General features: G+C 42.6%; 1 protein-coding gene across 1 annotated transcript in view; it reads left to right on the top strand.

The window, feature by feature from the left end:
* LOC147692864 (cadherin-related family member 3-like) overlaps window positions 1–17,806 on the top strand; it is a 650,553-nt gene that overhangs the window by 569,385 nt on the left and 63,362 nt on the right. The window contains exons 16-18 of the mRNA XM_086939084.1: window positions 6,934–6,953; window positions 7,055–7,089; window positions 13,694–13,742. Coding sequence (XP_086795210.1) covers window positions 6,934–6,953; window positions 7,055–7,089; window positions 13,694–13,742 — 104 coding nt within the window. The remainder of the gene's footprint in view (window positions 1–6,933; window positions 6,954–7,054; window positions 7,090–13,693; window positions 13,743–17,806) is intronic.

The raw sequence follows: 17,806 nt of genomic DNA, 5'->3' as shown, positions 1-17,806 counted from the left end.
CGTCACCTCAATTACGCGGGCTCATTCGGCAAGCACACATCACTTAGGCGATAAACCCAGAAAATTGTTGGCCTGGTTGATTAGACAGGAAGACCGTACGACGCCTGTGGCAGCAATATGCACCAGCCAAAATCAGGTGGTCTACATACAAAGCGAGATTCACACGGCTTTCGTTGCCCACTACCGCACGTTATATTGTTCTTGGCTATAGGTCCCCCTTGCCGATATTGTTCCATATCTTTCCGCTATATCACTGCCAGAGTTGGAAGATGCTCACCGGAATGACTTGGAGCCCCACTCACGCCCGATGAGGTGCGCACAGCCATCTTTGCTCTCTCTAACGGCAAGTCCACAGGCCCAAACGGGCTGCCTGCAGAGTTCTTTAAGGCCTATTCTGACATATTAATTCCCGAACTGGTAAAAATGTACACGGCGGCTGCTGGGGACTCTTCCCTTCCCCCCACGCTAAATGAGGCTAATCTCATCTCTCTTCCGAAGACAGGGAGAGACAGCACGCATCTGGGCTCGTATCGACCGCTAGCCCTCTTAAATACTGAATACAAGATACTAGCTTCCACATTAGCTCAGCGGCTGGCCCCCTTAGTACCCACCCTGGTACATAGTGACCAAAATGGTTTTGTGCCCACACGGAGCACATGACATACGGCGACTGTTCAGAATGCAGGACTATGCCACACGGCAATGGCCTCGGTCAGGGTGCTTGGTGCTAGACCTTGAGAAGGCTTTCGACTCTGTGGAGTAGCCTTATCTCATGGCAATTTGGCGGAAGTATGATCTTGGAGATGACTATATTGAGATGGTGGGCTTTTTGTACTAGAAACCTACAGTGCGAGTCCGCACTGGCAGATTTCTGTCCGACGTTGTCAGGGTCAAAAGGGGCACTAGGCAGGGATGTCCCCTGTCCCCACTAATATTCTCGTTGGTAATGGAACCTCTTGCGGCACTATTGAGAATTCTGGGCATGGAATGGGGGAACCCCTTAGCGGTCGGTATCCATGCAGTCTCTCTATATGCAGACGATCTCCTCCTGTATATCAAAGACCTGACCTGCTTACCACTGGCATTGTCAGACACCTTTCGCACTTTTGAGGCAATGTCGGGGCATAGGGTTAACTGGGCCAAATCTGGAGTGTATTCTTTCGGTCCAGATATGCTAGAATGTGAGGTCAGCATTAACAATGAATGACTCACTTGGTATCCCACCACGTTCCGATACCTCGGTATCTACATTTACAGAACCCTGACTGATGTATTGGAGGGTAACCTGATAAGAGCTATCTCCTCCTTGCAGGTGCAAATGACCTTTTGGAGGACCCTCTCCCTCAACATGCCCAGCCGGATAACATTGACAAAAATGATAATCTTACCACGGGTGATATATTACTACTCTAACATCCCAGTGTATGTCCCGACCCGAATTTTTCGAGAGCTGGAAACTTTGATTAGGAACCTTATCTGGAACACTGGAAGACCCCGAGTAGCACTGCCGAAACTCTATGCGCCCACAGACGCTGGAGGTCTCGCAGTTCCCAATCAAGAACTTTATTACCTAGCGGCACAGCTGCAGTGGGTAGCCGGATGGCTAAGTGGGAAGAACCTGTGCGATACAGCCACAGATGCTACGATGTTGACTCACACACAAGTCCATACACTATTCCACCCCTTGACCAAAACTCCCTGCCCGTCGCAGTTACACCTGGCCGTGGCCCGCAAATGCTATGTACGTAGCCTGAAGCTTACCCACTCTGTGAAGCCCTATGCCCCGATACTCCCACTGTTAGGTACGCCCAGAGACGGCGGGGTGGTGATGGAGGCTGCATTGGAATGATGGACACAAGCTGGGGTGGACACAATGGCAGATTTGTATACAGACAGTGCCCTGGTTCCCTTTGGAGCGCTAGCTACTGACACAGGCCTTCCAGCTGGGCAGTTTCTCTTGCATGCATCTCTCATACGCACATTTGTGCGGGCTTGGGGTGATATTTCCGAGGAGCTGCTGACACACCTTCTGGTGCAGTATTTACATGTCATGGGAAATGGTTCCCATGTGATCCACTGGCTAGCGCAAGCTCTCTTGACACACACACAAAGCACCCTCCAACCATTGCGATACAAGTGGGCAGCAGATAGGGGAAGGGAATGGACAGATAAGGAATGGACAGTGGTGCTGGCAAGTCCCATCAACATCCCACGCAACTCCCGCATTAAACTCATTCAGATTTATATATTGCATCGTGCATATTTGTCACCAGACAAAATTAATCAGTACTTTGCAGTCAATACCTCCGCATGCCCGAGATGCTTATTGGTCGGTGCTGATCTCCTCCATATGCTCTGGACCTGTCCCGATATACAGACATACTGGCTCACTGTGACGTCACTGTTGGCGGGGGGGGGGTTGGCAGGGACCTACAGCATACGTGGGAGACATGTCTACTAGGCCTTTACAAAAGAACGAAACACAACAGAGTCCCTTCTAGATTCTGGGATATCGTGCTTATTACAGCCAAGAGACTCCTCACTAAGCGCTGGAAATGTAGTGAACCCCCACATGCCACACACTGGCGTGCCTCTTTTGATAATTGGGCGAGAGCGGAAAGTACCACTCTTCACAGGGAGGAGACAGCAGGGCTGAGGAAGTTCCCCATAGCGCAGCTTTGGGACGACACTCTGAGGTCATTCCATCAGGCGTGTCTCGATCAAGGAGTTACTTAGATCCTCTCCCCTCCGGACGCGGCCTGGGCAGCGGGTGAGATGGAGAGCTGTGCACTCACGCGTTTTTTGTTTTGTTTTCCAATACCTGCACATAATATGCTGCACCTGCGCTACATGATGCACTGTCACCCCACACAACAGCGACCCCGCCCCCCCTTTAGCGTAGAGGGCTTGATGCCCATGGCCCACGATCATGTTGGACCCCTGCCCCCAACCACCGCACTGACCCTCCCTTGGAACTGAAGACACATGTCCATGGATACGTACGGACACACTGCTTGCTTCCTTATTACTTTGCATATTCTTTGATTTTTCCTTTTGTTGTTTCCTTTCTCCTTTCAGTCTTATTGGCCTTCTTTTCTTTAGCTCTTTAATTTTTCTCCCCTCCTCCCTGTTGGCCAAGTTTTGGTGTAATGACAGTTCTTCCACATGACACATTTGTTAGGATGTATTGAATATAGAATAGTAATTACATCGCTCTTTGATTCACCGCATCTATTTACGGGACCACCTTCGACGACACACTTCATACCTGTTAGGCGAGGGCCGAGGGAAATACGCGTATATAAGGCAATGTCATATCATGTCACGTCCATGACCCCCAGGTCACATTCACACTTGAACTACGCGGCTGTTCACTCTCCACAGCCTTTCTCCACATATACTTACTATACCTGTTCAGACTACGCCTCGGGGACTACAATGTTCCCTCATTGCCTGACGCATTGTCCCTTCCCGTTGCGGACCTATTGCTTCACAAGGATGAGACTAGTTCTCGGACATAACATGCCGTTTGAGAATGTTGATTTATTTCTTCTTTCTTTCCTCCTTTTGCCTAGTAGGACGCGATGTGAAATCAATGTCCCAAATTATTGCTTATGATTGTCACTGTGAACTTAAGGGATGGTTTGTTACATTTACTGATTATTTCTTTGACATGTACTGTGATTATGCATTGAAAAACTAATAAAAGATATTCAAACAAAAAATCAAAAAATGCCCATTCTTAAAAAGTCAGAACCCCCCCTCCCCCCCCGCCTGATTAATATTTGGGAGGCATGAGTCCTTTTCAAACTCATTCTGAATGGTAGGGATGGAGGCCTGTGAAGGAGAGCAGACCTCCATCCCTACTTTGCTGAATGCAATGGGTGGAAACAGTGAGCCCCTTGACCACTGTCCGCTTTTCCCAACTCCAGAAATACGTAGTCCTAGGAAAAAGCTGTCACATTCAGAGACTTTCCACTTCGTAAATGGGATATTATTTCCCTTTGGGAGTTGTTATCACATGATTTGTTTGTAACAACAGGTGTGTAATGTAATTGAAAACCATTGATAACACCACTGCAATTCACCCTTTCCCCCTCTGAATTGTAAACAGTTGCAAAACATGTTTTTCTGAATCAGAAAGCAATTCTAATTCACAATAAGTCATTTATACTTTGCACCTCATTGTTTGCCTATGTTTTGCAAATCACATACTTTGTGACCTTGTAATAATTTTATAAATTGGGTCTCCAGTATTGGAACACCATTTTACATCCTTTCTGGGCCTTGGGCATTTCCTCACTATTCTTACAATGGTGCCATTAATCGAACACCAAAAACCCAGCTAACCATGGTTCTGGGTTGTGATTGTAATGCAAGTGATGGATGGGCCTGAGGTCCTTCAGGAGTATTTTGACTTTTATATGCACATTTAGGTGTTTCATGGCTCTTCAATGTATTATTTTCCAAAGGGTTCACATTTTGCCACAATTAGACCAATTGTGCTAAACATTCCCTGAAGTGTTGGCGGTCTGATTCTGTGCTCTTGAGCAGCGTAGTGAAGGAAGAGTTGCTCCTCCAGCATTAATGCATTGGATTCTGATGCGTACTGTGTACTGAGGGAGGACTGCAGAAGCAGCCAGGATTGCTCATGCCAGCGCTTCTTCATTTCTCTGTTGGCACAAGGTTTCCTAGAGTCTGCCTAGCTCCCCTACGCAGCATCTAGCATTCTTTTGCGACGGGAGCTGTGAACCAGCAGTGAATTGTTGTTTGTGCTGGTGCAGTCTGAACCTGCTGGCCCTCTCCATACACCCCACTCTACCATGTCATCTGGACTTGGGTGTGCTGGACCATCACGGTACCTTACTTACCCTGTAAAGCCGGAGCCTGGTGCATGGCGGGCTGATGAGCAACCCCAGCCAGCGACCCGGGTCAGGGGTGCAGTAGTTGTGTGAGCAAGTAGAATTGGAGGGAGGTCTGTGGAGGATACACATTTCTTTCCTGCAGGACTGCTCTCTTTGTGCAATAATGGTCTGCATTTCTGTCTGTGGGGGGTGGCGACACGGAAGGTTCTCCTCCTCTGTTGGGTAGAAAGTGGAATGGACTGTTTTGTTCGTTTCTTCAGCTTGTTCAATACACTTTGATTCAATTGAAAAGAGTTTGTGTTAGATTTTGCTCCACTACACTTCTCACTCTGTTTTGCCTTACTCTCCTGGAAACATTGTTACAATGACGATTACACAGATTAGGAATTGTACCATTCATTTGAAGAGACAGCCGCCTCCACAAGGGTTAAAAGGTGGGAGGAGAAAATCGCTACATGTTGGATCTCTTGTTGGCTTACTTCCTATTTCAATATTTTTCCAAAGTTAAAAGTTTTGGAGAAAGCGTCTTTTCACCTATCTAAGACAAAGGAAGTAATTTCTTCTTTCAATGGCACTTCCCTTCGGCTATTATCTGAGAATGAGCCAGTCCTGGAATCTCATCTTCCGCTTGTTGTGACATAACATTTCCTCAAACAATAGTTGAACACACGCGTTACCTCAGGTAAGTTACTGAAAACCATATGTGTTGTATTCCTGCCTAGTAGTGTGTGCAATGTTACATGCTCAGGAAGACATCAGGCCCAATTCACAGAACTAACTTAAGACAAAATCCTAAACTTACTACTTTTGGTATTCACAGAAGGGATTTAGTAGTAGTAAAGTTAGGATTTTGTCTTAAGTCTGTCTTAAGTCTGACTTAAGTAAAATCTAAGACAAAATCCTAACTTTACTACTACTAAATGCCTTCTGTGAATACCAAAAGTAGCAAGTTTAGGATTTTGTCTTAAGTTAGTTCTGTGAATCGGGCCCTTAGTGAGTGAATGCTCACTGCTGAAACATGTGGTCCTAACAACCATTCTTTCTTCCATTGTCAGAAACTGAAGTACGCTAAAAGTGGTTGATAGTAGTGTAAAAGCTTTTTGTGCCTTTATATTTTCTGCATCATCAACTATGTGTACTGCTGTTGCAGCTGAAACAAATTTCCTATGACATGTAAAAGCATGTTTTCTTGATTCTTGTTAATTAGGCTTCAATTTCTGCCTCATAGCCATATTTTGTTTTATGGACTTTTTCTGGCTGCACTTTTCAATTTTCATTATTTCTGCAGTATACAGTCAGGCAGAGTCATGTTTGGTTATTTCCATTGGCGTTTTACGTGCTGTTCTGATGAAATCTCTAGCAAAATAATGTAACTTTTCTCAAGGATCTTCTGCTAGCTCTCTGTTCTCTATTCATTCACCATAACTTGATGTTGTTCATGTAACTAGTTTGTCCTATCATCTATGGATGACATTAGCAAAGAGTGGGCAGAATCACAAATTCAGGTAGTGGGATAATGCTTAGGTGCTAAGGCAATATGAAGTTAGATAAATTGTACTCTTACTTGCTGAGTGTGTAACACTTTTGATAATACCTCGATGATTTTGCATTTTTTGTGTTTTAATATGCAATTCTTCAGGCAACGACTTGGCATTTATCAATTCTTTCACACATATCTTTAATTTTTTTAATAAATCTTTCAAATCTATTCTGCTCATTTAGAACTCAGTTATTGAGTGGGGCCTCACTTAACTGTAATTCTGATCTGTTGGGAGGTGCCTAACCTTGTGGACATATTGTCTCAATAAATTGAGGTTTAACTGTGTTGCTAATTCATCAAAATAGGAGTTCTGTTGAGGTACATTTTTGGGATGTACATTTTTAGGTGGTTCTTGCTCCCACAGTAACTAGTTTTATTTGCAGAGTGGTAGGACCATTATGTAGAACTAATTGAAAAAGAAGTAACTATTTTATAGTCCACAGTACACATAGATATATAATGTACATTGGCTTTCTACTAGATTGCCACAGGACTTTATCTAACAATTTTTCTTTCTGATTCTTCCAGGGCAAAGACCTACCAGCCAGGTAAACTAATTTTGTAATATCATTCATCTGTTTAATTTTTCTTACATGCGCCTTAAGTACAGTAATGATTCACCAAAATGTTTCTTTCATTATTGCTACAGGGACGAAAAAAGAACCAAAGCTAGATGTGATCACTGTAAGTAACATACCTCTTTGTAAATTAAAAAGATGTTAATTGAAAATCTTATAGATGATTATTATGTCATTATTAACAGGGTGAATAAAGCAAAACTGTCTCCTTCATGGCATCTTCCTGCAAGGATGGGGAGGTCTCTTACATTGTAAAGGTGGATAATGCTACCAAACTATGGTTTCAGTTTACCTAAATAAGAAGTCAATACTCTAGTTAGTACCCTGGACAAAAGCCTCAAAGTAAAAATTAATACAAGACAGACTTTAGTTTCAATATCCAGAATCCGATTTTTAAGGGATAACGGATTTTGGAGAAAAAAAAGAATATTGTTATCAAACAGAGGCATTGTAAATCTATCGCTAGCCGAGAAACTGTATTGCTAGCTACAGATACAGGGAATTGAAATCATTTCTGTATTATGCAGTGCTTAATGCTTAAAATAATAGTGCCTTTCCCTAAATATTTTCTCAGAAGCTTGTGGCAGGGGCTGTCTACGATCAGGATTACTTCTTACCAAGGCTGTGTGAACTTGAGTTTGCTTCATGCTCCTTTCGTCAACACCATACACTCCCTAGCCCCTTCATTTCACGCTTGCATGTTCTTTTTCATCCCTAATTAGTCACTGTTTTTGCCTTCATTTTCTCCCTCCTCCTCCTATCCTATTTTTTGTTTTTCCACTTTCTCCCTGGAACAAAGCCTGATAAGGCCAAGTGAGTGCCCTTTCCCAAAAAGGAGTGTTGGCCCCCACCTGCAGCCACTGGCTCAAATAATACTTAGGTATTATGTCATTATGACCAATTTTCTATGACCGACACAATCATAAGGAAACATCAGGTGATGGACAATGATGAACATATAATAGGACATTGGGAGCATGAAAAGAAAAGTAGTGAGCTACTAGTCGATCGCTTCACATTTCAGGCAGAGAAAAATAAACAGCACACCACACATTTGTAATTTCTAAAGTGTGACTTGGTATTGAATGTAGAGCAAACATAATAAGATGACGGACAGAGCACTGACACTGTTCAGACACTCACTCCCAGTCACTATTAGATTTGGGTTGAATCCATCAATGTTCATTTTACCACCCCAGTTTAGACAAAGCACATCTAAATCAGTCTTGACCCTGTTCCCCATGGGAACAGCCAAGCCTGAACTGCCAAGCCAGGTCTTCTCTGGACTGGACACAGGCATCCTGGGACCGGTTTCGGGTTAACACCCCTCATCAGACAGGCTGGCTTGAATCCAGTGGCAAAGTGAGAAAGGGGCCCATGTCTGGCATACCCTGCCACCTTAGGGTGAATAAAGCAAAGACAATAAGATGATGGATGGAGCACTGAAACTTTTTAGACACTCACCTCCAGTCATTATTAGATCTGGGTTGAATCTATTGTTCTTTTGCTCACTTCACCACCCCAGTTCGGACCCAACCATATGCAAATCAGTCCCCATGGGAACAGCCAAGCCTGAACTGCCAAGCCAGGTCTTCTCTGGAATGGACACAGGCATCTAGGGACCGGTTTCGGGATAGCACCCCTTATCAGCCAGGCTAGCATGAGTCCAGTGGCAAAGTGAGAAAGGGACCTACGTCTGGGCATACCCTGCCAACTTAGGGCTAACAAAGCAAGCACAATGAGATGATGGCCAGGGCCCTGAAACTTTTTAGATACTCTCCCCCAGTCACTATTAGATCTGGGTTGAATCCATTATCCTTCTTTAGCTCACTTCGCCACCCCAGCTGAGTCCCAGCCATATGCAAATCAGTCTTTATCATGTTCCGCATGGGAACAGACCAGCCCGAACTGCCAAGCCAGGTTATCCCTGGACAGACAACAAGCATCCTGGGACCCAGTTTCAGGGTAGCACCCCTAATCAGCCAGGCTAGCTTGAATCCAGAGTGAGCTAGGGACCCACGTCTGGGCATATCCTGCCAACTTATTGTGTTTCCTTGTCATGGAATGCCAGTCCATAACAAAGCACAGATGTGCAATGTAAATCTCCTTTCTACCTATTTTATTTAAAACCCAGTACTGTAGACAGTGTATCATGGACTCTAGTATGAGCAAGGAAAGGGGCCACCTGGCAGGTGTGAATGCAGTGGCGTAGTTTTATTTTTTCTTTGTTTTCCCTCATCGGCATCACTTAATGCACCCATGTCATTGTCATTGTCTGTCGCCCACATCCCTCTGCCCCCGCTCATAGTGGTCTTTCGCCAGGCCGCCCCCCCACTCTTACTGGCACTGGGTGGCAAACCAAGACATAGCTCCAGATGTAAAAAGCTCTAGCTACCCTACTGTTTAAGTGATAAAATTCAGCAAAAAGCCCTTCAGGCCTCTGGGCTCCACTGTCGCTTCACCTACCGCACCAATGGAAGCTATGCCCCTGTTTAAAACAACAACATTTAATTCAATGCTCTGTGTAGCATGGGTGATGTCAAGATATAGCATTAGAAACGGTGGGTCTTCAATTTTTTGGATGGTTACTTTGAGAAGTTGTGTAAGTGCTGTGGAGGGTTCTTCATGATGTACGGGCTGGACACTGGGCACACTGTGTAGACAGCTAGATGTGCACAGATTTGAAATACCTTCTGCAGTATTTGTTGTCCAATACTTTGATTCTTTTTCATAGCGAATAGAGGTGTCGGGAAAGGACATTCAAGGTTCTCATGGAGGTGCCAATTTTTCAGTATGATTTGCTTGAACTTATTTGTGTCAGGACTAAATGTTGACACACATAATAGTTTTTCAAGGATTTTTATTCTCTTATACTTGAAGAAGACTCTCTCGAGGTGTAAACCGAGCTTTTCCAGAAAAATTAAACAATGAAAAAAGTTTTTCCCTGTGTAGCCACTGATACCTAGTATAGACACAAGAAGGAAGTCTAGGATCAATAATCTAGCTTGTCCACCAATTTTGGTGGGAAAGTATTCATGTATTGGATGTCTTTTCTGTCCTTTTTCATATAAATGTTTAATGTGATGTATTTTGTATGGTATGTTTGATCATTTATGTGTATCTAAACTGTTTTGTAAAACGGTTATGTACAGAATATAGATAAGACTAGACACCAGTCTTTTTCATGCTGAAATAACTAACGAAGAACATAAAGAATTAGTAAAATAAAAAGGTAAAAATAAAATACTGGTACAAACAGTAATGTGTTTGGCCATAAAGAGGTACAGGCGTATTCCCCTTTTTTGATATAATAGTACAGCCCTGCCTGGACCTCGTCCCTTGGGCCTAACTCCTTTTTTCCTAGTCTTGCAGAGACTGGCATGCAACCCAAATAGAATCAACACAGTCATATCTGTGTTGAACGTAAAGAAGCTCCTTCACATCCATTCCTTATTCCTCCAATATGAATTGGAATCTCTACTGGGGTAGCAAATAATCATGTATCGTTGATAGTGGTGGGCTTTGGCATTCCTAATGACAATTCTAGTACTGTGGCCACTGCTCTGTTCTTGAATGAATGAATGAAGAAAACGGATCTTATATAGTGCAGCTTCTACCCAAAGGCATCTTGGCACTAAAAACAGAAAGCAAAACTGTACAAGATGCTTCGAGAATGCTCAAAGAAAAAGCAACCACGTTTAAATGATTTTCCTAGAAATGGTGTGATTTTCTATGTGCTTGATGTCTATGAGAAATTAATTCCAAAGTCAGCTTGAGAGATACGAAAATAATTCAAACCCCCAGCGCTAGATCTCTATTTACGCTGTTAAGTGTACCATCTAAATCTTTCTGCAAAGAAGCTAGGACCTGAATTATTGATTGCCTTGTGAATCAGATAGAGTCTTAAACATGACCCTATTACGAACTAGAAAAACAATGCAGAGTTTAAAGTTTTTTTTTACTGATGGATGACATGGCCAATCAAGAGTTAAGCTGCCACTTTCTGGACCACTTCATGCTTAGACTACCTGATTAAGGCCCAAATATTGGTAATTATGATAATCTAATATCTAGATCAAAGCTATAATAATTATTTTGCGCTATGAAATTAGAATAAAAAGGGAACATTTTGTTCAGTACACAAAGGATGTTAAAACAGGTAGATGTGATCCTATTAGCATGCAGCGCGAAACAAAGAGAACTATCAGCTATTACAACCATATCTCTTCCTGAAGTAACAGGTACTGATAGAGCTGCAGAGGCATCTGACCACCACACATTGGAGCAGAAGAATTATTCTTTTCCAATCAACCGAACCTCTGTCTCTTCTCGATTCAATTTTAAGCAGTTAGCTTGCATCCAGGTGCTAACCACACACGTATAGTCTCTAAAATTGGCAGCAATCGTTATTTTCACATTAATCTGCACATGGTCCACATATGAAAAGACCGAAAGACCGAAAGTTCATGAGAACAAATAAGATGAGCCAAAGAAGACACATATAAATTAAAAAGAGTAGGGCTTAGGGATTCATTTGGTACCCCACAGGGGAGAGAAAATTATTTGGAACTGAAAGAAAGTACTTCCACTGTCTGAGTTCAAGACAAGGAGTGGAGCAAATAGAGCGCCTTATCTTAAAATCCCAGTTTAAAAGATGGGTGATTAATATTTCATGAGACACAATGTCAAGCTCTTTTGTGAGATCTTTGAAAACAAGACCACAGGACAGCACTGACTCTGTGGCTGGCCTTAAACACTGATTGAGATATATCCAAAAAACCATTTTCCGAATTTACTCTATCCACTTCCTGATTTAAGGCTCATTCTAGAATTTTTACTTGAAAAGACAGGAAGGAAATTGGACTATAAGTCCTTAAGGTCGGCGGTGGAAAAAGAGTGTCCTCTTTCAAGATTTGAGGAAAAATGTCTGTTTTTATAATAGGTTAAATACGGAAGTAAGATAGTTAGAAATTATGTATGGTGACATCTTAAAAAGAAAAGGTGGGCACGTATCAAATCAGCGTTTGGGCGTCCCACGGGAGAACCTGATTTTATGTTAAGAAGAAGATCCCTAACTTGAGAGGTCATAAGATTCAAACATTTATCAAGGATAATAGCTCTTCCATTATTTTTCTCTGACCCACTGCTATTCACGTTGGTGCATAAATTGTCTTTGGAAAATCTAAATATATTTGGTAATTTGTTTCCCGAAAGTAAGAGGCTATCTACAGAAGGCCTGTGGAACGGGTGGTGTCCCTACCTCCATAGTATTAGATAGATTTTTTACCACAGTAAGAAGTTCTTTTCAGGATTTTGAACAGTTTCAATTGTAGAAGTCAAAACCTGCAATTTCTCTTTGAAAATATCAACTTTGTACTCACAGATGGCTTCCCCATACTTGACTTTATCCTCTTCTATGCAAGTTTTATGCCATCTTTGCTCTAATCCTCTGCATTTCATCTCTGACTAACTATCTGGAATGGGGCCAGAGTATCTAAAGATGATTCTATCCAATGAGAGAATTCAAATGCTGCCTTATCGGCATTGTGAGGATATACTGGCATACTACTCAATAATGTTTCAGTGAAATTAAGCTGATTAACTTTGAATCATAAGTGTATGTAGTTACAGACACCTTTTTGAAGAGGGGGTTCAATAGCAGTAGGTACCTTGAAGACCCTTGATGTTCTATGATGCAGAAATAACTGAAATGACTGTAAGGAATGATTGAGATCCCCTTCTTGGCACCTTGCTTAGGGTAACCCTTCACCATGTCAAACTCAGCCCAGAGGTCATGTACCACCAAAAGGTACACTTATTATACTTATGTGCTTCTACAAAACCATTGGAATGCAATGTCAGTTTTGGGTCAGTGGTATGGAATTTTTAGCAGGCATTCGCCTCATCTTTTAAACCATCTTCTGTCAGCGGTATTTGAATTTGCCACAGGTACAAAGCTGTTGGTGGCATTTCAATTTGCCAGTTGTAAATTTTACTATTTTTGATGTCAATGCCATTATGCACAAGATGCATTTTTCATTACTGGCAGTGATATTTCAATTAAAAAAAAACCTATTTGCTCAACAAATTCAAATATCTTACAGAACGTTTACTACAGAAAATTTCAAATATCTGTTACACAAAGTTTCTGTAATGCACAGTTTAAAAATTCAGTTTTCTCTGACCCAGATCTATTTACTTAATATGAACCCCATGTCTCTACAGTAGTCACTGGTGTTGCAAGTGATTGCGGGTCTTATTAGCATACTGGCAAAAGGCTCAGGTGTCACAAGAAATGTTCTAGAAGAGAGAATGAAATAGGAAATGAAAACAGGAAAAACGTGGGGGGTGTCCTACTAGCATACTGGCAAAAGACTCAGTGTCACAAGATATGTCCTAGAAGGGAGAATGAAATAGGAAATGAAAACAGGAAAAACGTGAGTGGATTGTGAATTTTAAAAATGATATTCATTAATGGCGACAGATGCATTTGTTGGATTTCGTGATGTTTTATCTTAATACATTTCTATAAATGAACTTGCACTTGTACGGTACCATTGGCTATCGCATAGCTACACATATTGTTTTATTGATATAATTTGGAATTTCTCTAGCATCACACTAGGTGGAACTGTTTAGAAAAAAAGGTATGGATAATATATAAAGTGTATTTTTATTTGACGATGAACCTATTACTTGCATTTTTTAAGGAAATGACTACGTATGAAACAGTGTTTGATGGAGAAGCCATAGATCCAGGTACAGTATGACATTTCATGAATACTCTACGGAAATTAACGTTGACATTGCTCTTCCTCTTATTGACACAGCAATTACTGCTATTACTTACTATAGTCAATGGCACAATAGCAGACCTTTGCATATTACACACAGCCTTCTTCTTAAAGATTCATGAAAAGGTAGTAAACACTGGAATTGGGCTAAAACGCTCTTTGTGCTAAACCCTTGCACAACAGTTCCTCACACAAATTACCCCAGGTAACAACTTGGAGGAATGTATGCAGAGAAATATTTGCAGGGGAACCTGGATGAATTTCTTCAGGAAAACAGAGGTGGACACTCAAGAAATTAACACATCCTTGTGTTATTCCCCATTCTGAACTCATTACCATCAAATGTGGTTGTAAAATCATTGAAAGGCAATATCACATGGGTCTCTGTTACCTATAGTTGCACGCTGCCCTGGTTTGCTCATGGGGCGTGCAAACTTCACATAATTTGCATATGCGTAAGTGCTTAAAATGATGGTAACATTACAATAAATAATGCATAATTATGTGATAATCAAATCTGTCATTTTTTTAGGAAATGGAATTTTGGTTTGACGACACATTTAAACAAAAGCAAGAATGGCGCGTAAATACATTAAGTGGCATAATGGTATAATTTTGGGAACTGAGCGCAACCTATAATTTACAAAATTATGTAAATTATGCAGCCACAATACCATTTTTACCCAAGCCTAGTTTGTACCATGACACACCTTTGTCTGGGTGCGCCAGGACGTTGACCAGGTCAGTGCACCGTCTTACAGTTATTGTGCTTCTTCAGTGCAACCGTGAATTCACACCTGCTCTCAGGGCTGCCCATTATTGAATAGGTGAACCGGCAACTTGAAGCAGCCAGTCTCACTTTTTTTTTGCACATGGCAATGTGGCCTGCCTTTCCAGGGGGCACCCGATATGTGGCACACAATCAGTGGGAACCCCTGACAACTCCTTTGCCTCTCCATCAACTTCCATAAACAAGCATTGGCACAGCCAATAGGTCTCGCCTTTGGGACCTTTTAAGTGTTTACCCATGCAACAGTTGATGTTGTTGCACCAAAGATATTGTGCTGCATAACTAAATACTTATAAGGTCCCAAAGGCGACACCTATTGGCTATGCCAATGCTTGTTATATTGATTGCCCCAGAGTCACGCCCACTTCTAAAAACACAAAACATTCAATAGAAAATGACTAAATCCCAAGTGAAATATCCTCTATCGCAAGTCAGTCTAACTATTTCTCTATGCATAAATATTTCTCCAGGGACACTAATGTAACATTCAAGGAATTTGATTTTAGTTGCATTTCATTTTAATCTCACACATTTGCACGCAAATCAAGACACACACCTAGCCCTTGCAAGCAATTGACAGTTAGTCCAGATTATTAGTGTCGTTATGCTTCCACAAAAAATTGCAAATTTGTATTTTTAAATATCTTGTAGATTTTTTGTAATGTATTTTCACAGTTTTAGGCACTGTCCCAATACATTACGTGACAAAATAGATTTTAAAGATATTGAGGCTGCAAAACAAACAGTCAGACTTTGCTTTAAACTAATAAAAAATCTCAAAGACCTCAAGTGGTTGCCTGTGGCACAGAAAATAAAATTCAGATTACTCAGTACCGTCATTAAATTTATGAAAGCTTTGGCTCTAACTACTTCCAGCCTTCCAAGCTTTATTTCCATACTACACTCCAAAGTTGCAATCTAAGTGGCCGATTACGATAGTGGGCGGACAAAGTCCGCCCACCATCGCTGGTGGAAAAGGACTGCCTGCCATAGGTGCAGCGGTCCCACAAAACTAATTAGGATGAGCCCGCCACACTGGCGGGCGCATCCTGTATGTTTACATTGTGGCGGGTGACAGCACCCGCCACAATGTAAAGACACATGTTTTACATTTGCTTGTACAACATGGCAGGCACCGTGCGGTTCCTGCCACCTTGTACATGCAAGTGAAGGGGGGTACAATAGGTACCCCCCATGTGCAGCACCCCACCCCCCGCCCCCCTCCCCCCTGGGTGCCCGCAACGGGCCCCCAAAGGCATTTCCCGCCTGTCTTTTTGCCGTGGGAACTCCGCTGCAAAAGACAGGCATCCAAATGACCACGGCGGTGCCTGCACGGCACCGCCTCCATTGACCCCTTGTACCTGGTCCCGCAAGGCGGGCGGAAAAGGCCCGCCTTGCGGTACCACGACGGACGGTCTTTCCATCCACGAGGTACCTTTTCCCTTCCCACCGCCATCCTAATTTGGCGGTGGGAATTTCAAGAGTGATGGCGGTAAATCCACGACCGCCAGGCCGGCGGGCCTCACCCCTGGCCCGGCGGTCACGAATTTACCGCCATCGTAATCGGACCCTAAGATCCTGGCCCTAGGATGCAAACCTGATCGCATGGGCTAGATTTAGCCGTGAACCTGAGGAAGGGAGGTTCGTCTGATTTCTGGGTGAACCACAACAAAATGAAACTCGTTCCCAGACCTGAACTGATCTTGGATCATGAGATACCTAATCTATCACATAAGGATCTTCAATCATTCAATGAGAGACTCAATTCGATTCTCTCACCACTGCTATTGGCACTATGACAAAAGACAGACCTTTATAAAAGATTAATATAGAAAGACTTGTGACATATTTGAAGAATAAAACAAGGATAATGTAGACCACCACAACACACTTATTTTCCCCATCACATAATCCTGATCTACATTTGAACAGTGATGGTCAGTCCACCAGGGGCCAATTTACCTAAAAGGCGCACCGTTCCTATTTGAGCAGCCACCCTCCTTTAGTTAAGTGCTTCAGGTGCAAACGGGGAGAGTGCACACAATCACATATTATGCGTTTCCATCAGGGGAGCCGCAAACTCACAACCCTGAGGACAGTGTATTAGTGAAAGGCAAAGTGGCTATTTGAAGGAGCAGCTCCGTTGTTTACATTGAAAGTGCCACTCTACCTGAAGTACAAAGGGGTACAGAGATCCCTCTGCAGGCAGTGCAGTGAGTGATGGCACTCAGCTGCAGGGAATGGTTAGGTCAATCGATGGAATATTGATTGCCCCCTTCAGAGGGTGCCACCCAGGCGCTGTAATTGTGCACTACCTCTTTGTGGTGAACCGTCACAGTGACCCTCTCGAGATCTCTTTACCTCTGCATCTGTTTCCATAAAATGAGGTGGGTGCAGAGGCAACATGTTTCCTTCACATTTCCCATTTTATAACACTGCAGTACCTGTGGAAAAAGAAAATAGGTGCCCACGCTAGTTGTGCCTGGGTTCAGTCAGGTGCTCACAATGAGTGCATTCGCTTTGCACTTTTTTTTATTTGGTTGGGTGCTTTTTTAAACATTACTCAAAATGTAAGTTTATTATGCAACAATCACCTTTTCCATATGATTGAGGTTGGTCTGTTTTACTCTGTTTGTTTCAATTATACATTTTCATAATCTATATTAGGCAGACAGAGGCCAGTTGATGTTTTTCTGGCCTGGTTCCCTGCAAAACCCCTCTAAAAGAATGAGGCACGTATATAAACACACATTATATCTTTATATAGTGATGCAAGGCCAGCTCATGGACATTCTTACTTTCAATGTCCTCAAATGCTGGAACCCTTTTCCCTTCAGCGCAATACTTTCTCTTGCACTAGCCAAGAGTGCTGTTTGTTGGAATTTTGTATATGAAAATCTCGGTAGGAACATATCAGTATCTGGTGGGGGTAGTTTAGCTTCACTTTACTTTTATCTATGTTAAACGAGGATTATACTACAGTAGGGAATCTAACAGAGTTTTGTTCACAGAATGGACATTGAGATGACTGCCTTGCCCGTGCACTAAAAAAAAGTAAATGCCATGAAATATAGCTCTTGTACTCCATCTTGAGCCTTTTCAATAAAAAGACCATCTTTAATTGCCGGTTTGCCTCAATGTTTCTGAACTGCAAAAATGCTCGGCCAATGATACTGAGCTGATCACATGCACCACACAGTATATCAGGCCTTGCCTGACTAAGATTTGGTCAGCGAAGT

The sequence above is a fragment of the Lissotriton vulgaris genome, chromosome 9 (assembly GCF_964263255.1).
Source record: "Lissotriton vulgaris chromosome 9, aLisVul1.2, whole genome shotgun sequence".
In the NCBI taxonomy this organism is placed as follows: domain Eukaryota; kingdom Metazoa; phylum Chordata; class Amphibia; order Caudata; family Salamandridae; genus Lissotriton; species Lissotriton vulgaris.
This window is presented reverse-complemented; position numbering and strand designations above follow the sequence as displayed.